General features: G+C 39.3%; 1 protein-coding gene across 1 annotated transcript; it reads left to right on the plus strand.

Moving 5' to 3' along the window:
* On the plus strand, nt 245-6,343 carry LOC109715245 (probable serine/threonine-protein kinase At1g54610). Its single transcript, XM_020240172.1, has 9 exons — nt 245-1,025; nt 2,128-2,412; nt 2,710-3,027; nt 3,453-3,680; nt 4,226-4,323; nt 4,440-4,548; nt 4,669-5,211; nt 5,300-5,423; nt 5,823-6,343. The coding sequence occupies exons 1-9, from the start codon at nt 603-605 to the stop codon at nt 5,846-5,848; spliced, it is 2,154 nt and encodes a 717-aa protein (XP_020095761.1). The 5' UTR covers nt 245-602; the 3' UTR covers nt 5,849-6,343.

The raw sequence follows: 6,860 nt of genomic DNA on the forward strand, positions 1-6,860 counted from the left end.
TCCAATGGGTAGGGGGTTACCTACCAAAACACCTCCTCTATTAGATGAATGAGATGTACGATGTGCACCCCCAAATCGACTGTGTACGTAGCATTGCTTAAAAAATTGTAGGAGCACGCGTGCAATTTCGCATCTTTGTTGGGATAACTCTGAAAAAAAAAAGAAAAAAAGGAACTCCTTAATTAGTCCCTGTCCTAGTGTGCAGCGGCTACTTGTTTCTCAACCCTCCTCCAGGTCCTTTTCACACTCGCTCGCGTTGAGAAGTAAAAGAAGAGAGAGAGAGGGGGTGGGGGCCCACCATCCTCTTCTTTCCCGCGTTGATTCCGGGTCATCCTTGTTCGCCCCTTCGCCGCAGATCTCCAGCGTCCTCCTCCCCCGCTCTCCCCCTTTTCCCCACACTCCCCCGCAAATCTCGCGCAAAACCCTAAATACGAAAAGATCGATCTCGGTAGAGAATAGCAAACGAGGAGGCGAAAAGGGGCCCCAAAAGATCCCACCTTTCGTCCCCACCCCTTCCCCATTTTTAGCTTCCCCCTTACCACAACCCACCCCGCTTCCTCTATTGAGCTCCTCCTCGGCGATGATGCCCTAGCGATCCGGAGATGGGCTGCGTCGCGTCGAAGAAGAAGGCGGTTTCCGTCACCCCCGCCGCGGTCGACTCCTCCGGCGCCCTCCGCGGCGGCGGCGGAGGCGGGCGCGGAGCGGAGCCGATCTCGGCTTCTTCGTCCTTCTCGTCGCGGCGGCGGAGGGGCGATCGCGATGAGGCGGAGAAGAAGGTGGGGGAGGAGGAGGAGGAAGGGGGCGGTCGCGGCGGCGGCGGCGGCGGCGGCGGCGATGCGGACGGGTCGCTGAGGGCGAGCCTGAGCGCGGCGAGCTCGCGGAGGCTGAGGCTGAGGAACCTCCATAGGTACCTGGAAGGGGAGCAGGTCGCCGCGGGGTGGCCCCCCTGGCTCAGCGCCGTGGCCGGGGAGGCCATTCATGGGTGGGTGCCCCTTAAAGCCGACTCCTTTGAGAAATTGGAGAAGGTAAATGGGGGTTTTCTAAGCTTATTAAACCCTAGATTATTATTATTATTTTTTGCTGCAATTGAGAAATAGTTTATAGCAATAGAAAGAAATTGTTGTCTTTTTGAAGCTTTACTCCCTCCTATGCTGGTTTATATGCTGAATTGGGCATTTCACTCTCACAATTACCTCAAATCCTCTGTGTCTTAGCATGGCAAGTAGCGTTGTTGAACTCTTTAGAGTGTCTCTTCACCCCAGTGTTTAATGTATCTCATTGTTGGACCAGAAACCCTTTGTGCATTAGCTGTTTCTTTATCTGGATTCTCACATCTGCAACATATATGTTTTTTAATTGTTTACGCAGCTCAGCAATTTGTGTTTTTTTATGTGATTCATAGAACTAAATTCTTAATTCTTTTTGGATGCTTATAGAATAGCCCATATGTTCACCTAAAGCATGAAAAAAAAAATCCTTCTATTTTCTTTGATTAGTTGGAGTAGTTGATAAATATATTTGGTCTGGGCTCACTTATTCAGGAAGGAACTAATATACAATGTATTTGTGTTGCTATCTCATCTTTCTACTGGTCATCTACTAACTACTACTATTTTGGCGGCTCTTATACTTAATGCAGCTTGCTGCCACTGTGATTTGTAATTGCTGCCGCTTAATTACAATATTTTACTCAATTTGTCATGCTAAGATTGACACCACAAGCCACTATTTGGGTAATATATTGGCAATTCAAAGGTTAGTCGCCGTTGGAGCTTAATGGCTCTTCCTGGTTTGATTTGAACATTACTTTAGGCAAAGATCATTTTTATGTTGCAAGTTATGCAACTGATATTGGTTGATTCTACAGTAGCAGCCTATTGTTCTAATGACAATAGAATAAGCCTTAACTGTCGATAACTGCCTACATCAGTGATGTGCCTGTGGCCTTAATTGTATATGCCATTATTCTATCTTTTGCGTAAGTAGCATTCTTTACATTATGCTTCAACTATTAGTAATTTTTTTGAGAATTTATTCAATATCGGCTCGAGTAGTTAATATTATTATGATTTCTTATATGCTTGTCTTCTGACTTAATTTTGTTCACTCTCGACTGCATGTGTGAAGATCGGACAAGGCACCTATAGCAGTGTGTTTAAAGCACGCGATCTCGACACAGGAAAGATTGTTGCCTTGAAGAAAGTGCGGTTTGATAATTTTGAGCCAGAGAGTGTTAGGTTTATGGCAAGGGAAATACAGATACTTAGAAGGCTTGACCATCTGAATGTTATGAAGCTGGAGGGGTTGATTACTTCTAGGTTATCATGCAGCTTATATCTCGTGTTTGAATATATGGAGCATGATCTTGCAGGACTGTCGTCTTCCCCTGACATCAAGTTCAGCGAGTCACAGGTTTGTTTATGTTCATTCACACTGCAAAATTACCTATTTCATACATTTCTGTGCAAAATTTTGAATTTTCATATATATGCCTTAAAAACTTAATTCCTTATACCATGCTATTCACAAAAATGGCCCTCTTGGAGAAAACTGGATGACCCCTGAACTTAAGCTAATGGTTTGTTCTAAAAAGCTCAACTTTTTTTTTTTTTTTTTGTCTAGGTGCAGAAATTCAGATGTTGCAAGATATACTTTGGATTGTTAGATAGTTTCTGAGAAGTGTATTCTTGCTAAATTCATTTATCGCAGGTAAAATGCTACATGCAACAGTTACTGTCAGGGCTTGAACACTGCCATTCGCGTGGTATTATTCATCGCGACATCAAGGGTGCGAATCTCCTAGTAAATAATGAAGGGGTTCTTAAAATGGGTGATTTTGGTCTTGCAAATTTCTTCGATTCTGAAAAAAAGCAACCCTTGACAAGCCGTGTTGTAACTCTATGGTATCGGCCACCTGAGCTTCTGCTAGGTTCGACTGATTATGAACCGTCTGTAGATTTGTGGAGTGTTGGCTGTGTTTTCGCGGAAATGTTTCTACAGAAGCCTATTTTGCAGGGAAGAACTGAGGTAATCTCCACAAAATTTCCTAATTTTGTCCTAAATAGTTATTTGTTACCCTACTTTATTATCTTTCATTCAGCTGCACAACTATTTTACTTTTAAAATTTCTATTTTGGGCCTCATTTGGTAATGATTATGTTTCTTTTTGCCTTTTTAAACTCAAATCCTCTGCAATCAAATGTGCTGGTAATGGAATTCTCTGTACTTATTATTGATGGTTAGCTTGCAATTTTATCTTTTTTGTCTTGAAAAAAAAAGTTACAATTGCGTTTTTTGTTGTCAAATAAGACACAGATTTATGGATTGCAAACAATTCAGCATTTGTTGGCACTCTCAATTTCATGGAATTTGAGCTAAAAAAAGGCATGTGTGTAACCAAACAAAGCCTTAGTCATATAAAGATCTAAAAATAAGCTATTTTTCCCTTACAGGTCGAACAATTACATAAGATATTTAAGCTTTGTGGTTCCCCCCCTGATGAGTACTGGAAGAAGTCGAAGTTACCTCATGCCACAATTTTCAAACCCCATCTTCCATATCAGAGTTGCCTTCGCGATACATTCAAAAGTATACCAGAAAGTGCTTTGAGTTTATTAGAAGTTTTTCTGGCTGTTGAACCTTATAAACGTGGAACTGCATCGGCTGCTCTCGCTTCAGAGGTTGGTCAAACATAAAACTGCTTTCATGATACTTCTACCTTGAATAATCTTATTTTGATGCTCTTTTATCTCTACATTCACCTGGCTCTGCGTCTTGTAAAAAGGTTCCTTTCAAATTGAAGGTTCCTGATGGTATTCTTTTCCTCAATTGTCTAAATCAAAATAAAAATTCAAATTTTCTTCACTTTTATCATGAAAATTTCCGAGCAATTTTTCCTAGCATTCATGCATTTGAAGTATTCAATTTGATGTAATCTGCTGTTACTTTTTGAAAAGATTGATTTCCCCTATTGTGTTGCACTCGATTTCGACGAATCCAAGTGATTTTGGGAAAATTTGTTGAAAACTTGCAACAAATATTTAGATCGTGCAAATTTACCCATTATAAAGTATCATTTATTCATATCCTTAAGAAGGTTAATCAGATTGATCCAATTGGTTGTTAACTTGGGTAAACTAGGTCTTCTCAAAATTCTAATCCTTAATGTTCTATGTTAAAGTGAAGCCATACTAAACATTTGTTTGTTCCGTATATGTTTTCACAGTATTTCAAGACAAAACCTTATGCATGTGAACTGTCGAGCATACCAAAATACCCTCCTAACAAGGAGATTGATGCAAAGATCCGCGAGGAATCATACAGGTGAGCAATAAAGAAATTTGTTTTTTTTTTCCACTTTCCCCTGTGCATTAAACTTAAACTTTTGAAGTTTCTGTTGGTCTAGAGCTTTTTGAAGTCGAATTTCTCTGCTATTTCAGGAACAGAGTCAGCAGCAAAAGGCGAGGAGCAGAAGCAACAAGAAGACCATCAAGACTATATAGAGCTTCACGAGAGCCAGGTGGACACGTAATGGCAGAGGGCCCAGAGGTAGTTCTTTTATGTTTTGTTTCAAAAATAGGTGTGAGTAGCTATGCATCAATTGAATTAACTAAATGCTAAGAACTTTTTTCTTTTCTTTTCTTTTCTTTTTTCCCCTCTCTTCTTCAGGTATCTCGAACCAACTCAAATGGGGTTGACAGAGGTGGCTTAAAGGAAGACCTTTCTAAGATAAATGGCGTTGCCAAACAAGTTGCAGATCCGAAACCAATACCAGCTAGTAAAGATGAAGATACACATATTAAGAACAACTCTCAGGATGAGGATATCTCTTTCTCAGGGCCTTTAATGGTTTCTTCTTCCAGCGGCTTCGCATGGGCGAGGAAACAAAGAGAAGAGCGTGCTAATGGTAAATCACACAGTAGATCTAATTCAAGAGGAGGCCATCTTTCAAATGGAATAACAGATCAGGGAAACAAACAGCAAGATAAAAACATGGTTGACTCAAAGGAACAGGCGAATGGAGATGTACATGAAGTTCGTGTTGATTCTAACTTATATGAGTCTCATAAGTTAAAGAAGCGAGCCATTCTGAAGAAGTGGACACAGTTGCAGCGGCCCGATTCGTTTGATTCATGTGACATGTTCCACTCTCAGGACTTATCGAATGCAATTTATCTGGGGGATACGATGTCTTCCAAAAATGGCATTTTGGTACTGGTTTGAACTATTCTAGTAGTTCCTTTTTTTTTGGCAAAGTAATCAGTACATAACTTAAAATGAAATTTTTTACGGTATCCAGGACCAAGGAGACAGAGTTGAGTTCTCGGGACCTTTGTTGTCTCAGTCACATAAGGTTGATGAGTTTCTACAGAAGCATGAGCGCCACGTCCGCCAAGCAGTTCGGAAATCGTGGTTCCGAAGAGGTAACTAAAGACACTTTCGAATAGTCAATTGGGTTCTGCATTTCACTCCAGTTACTCCTTTCTTGCAAATGTAGAATTGATTTAAAATGTAAAGAAAAAGCCTGATTTGCTTTAATACTTATCATCATTTTCCATCATTAAAGTGCTCGTTATCGCGAGTCTTCAATTGATATAATCATGTGTAGCAGTAGTTTCTTCTTCATTCGTGTTTTTGCTAGAGTACTCTTCCATAATATAGAACCTTTGAAGTTCTAGAAAAAGACCTCACATTTTGTTTAATTTTTATAGATTTAACATGTTCATCTTTATATTTTCTATGTTCATTAGATTACTTGATCTTACTTTTCACATTTCTTCTCAAGGAAATGTTCACTGGTTGTCGCTTGCTGATTTTTACAGTGGCAGGGAGAAAGCAAGCAAAGTAGAAAACAACGGCCATGCCGCTTTGTGGCCAAGCATAAGTCTCGAGGATATAGTGACTAATAATAACTTCTTCGAAACAAAGTGACAAAGAAGTAACATCCAGCTGCTATGAAAGATGAAACAAACTATTAGAGAGATTTTGCGAACTACCGCTGATGCCGCTAATCCAACCCCCCAAAAATGCCAAATATCTATTGCTTCTTGTATCTAAATGTTGCCACCTTCGTTTAATAGAGAACGTGAGCGAAAAGAATGTGGAGTTTTTGGAGATCTTTTGATATTGTATGTTCCTCGATGTTACAGAAAAGGAAATGCAGGTGCAGTGCTGCTAGTGGAGATCTGCTTATATCAGCCTCTAATCGGGTCGAATTTGTGTAAAGATTCTGTACATAAACTTTTATGCTTTTGTACTTCTAATTTATTATTAACTGGGGCATGATTCAAATTGATTAGTTGAGATCAGGGTATTCAATACTTAGTGGTTGCTGTTTGTGGTGTATGTGTGCTCCTGGATACTCTTGGAAAATTATGAAAAAGGAGTGTCTTTTTTGTAGTAATAGTTATACCATTCCAATCTGATCATATTCTGTGATATAAAATAACAAAGAGTTTAACTAGGAGTAATGTAGTAATCTTATATTACTATAGCATTTTTGAAATTATTTATTCTTGTACTTATGCTATGTAAAGATTCTTAATTAAATAGTATCATTCTCACATTAAATAAAATAACAGGGATAAAGAATATTTAGAGGAATGGGCAAAATGGTAAATTGACACCCTCGTGAGTCACGCATATATATATTTCCAGCTTGTGTAATTTGTATCATCCTGCTTAGGGTTTACAATAGGTCATTTTTAAATAGTAAACCTTTAATTTTAGTAACACTCTTCTACTGCTATTTCTTTTTATTTGAATTATTTTCCGTAAATGACTAAGTAACTTAAATATTAATAACACCCCCTTTAACAGCCCAACACCGATTGTTAATCCCAGAAAAAATAAATAAACAA

This window comes from Ananas comosus, linkage group 1, assembly GCF_001540865.1.
Source record: "Ananas comosus cultivar F153 linkage group 1, ASM154086v1, whole genome shotgun sequence".
Taxonomy (NCBI): Eukaryota; Viridiplantae; Streptophyta; class Magnoliopsida; order Poales; family Bromeliaceae; genus Ananas; species Ananas comosus.

Coding starts and splice junctions, on each gene's coding strand:
- LOC109715245 (XM_020240172.1), top strand. CDS start 603: ATGGGCTGCGTCGCGTCGAAGAAGAAGGCGGTTTCCGTCACCCCCGCC. Junction 1,026..2,127: donor CCTTTGAGAAATTGGAGAAG/GTAAATGGGGGT, acceptor GCATGTGTGAAG/ATCGGACAAGGCACCTATAG. Junction 5,424..5,822: donor GAAATCGTGGTTCCGAAGAG/GTAACTAAAGAC, acceptor TGATTTTTACAG/TGGCAGGGAGAAAGCAAGCA.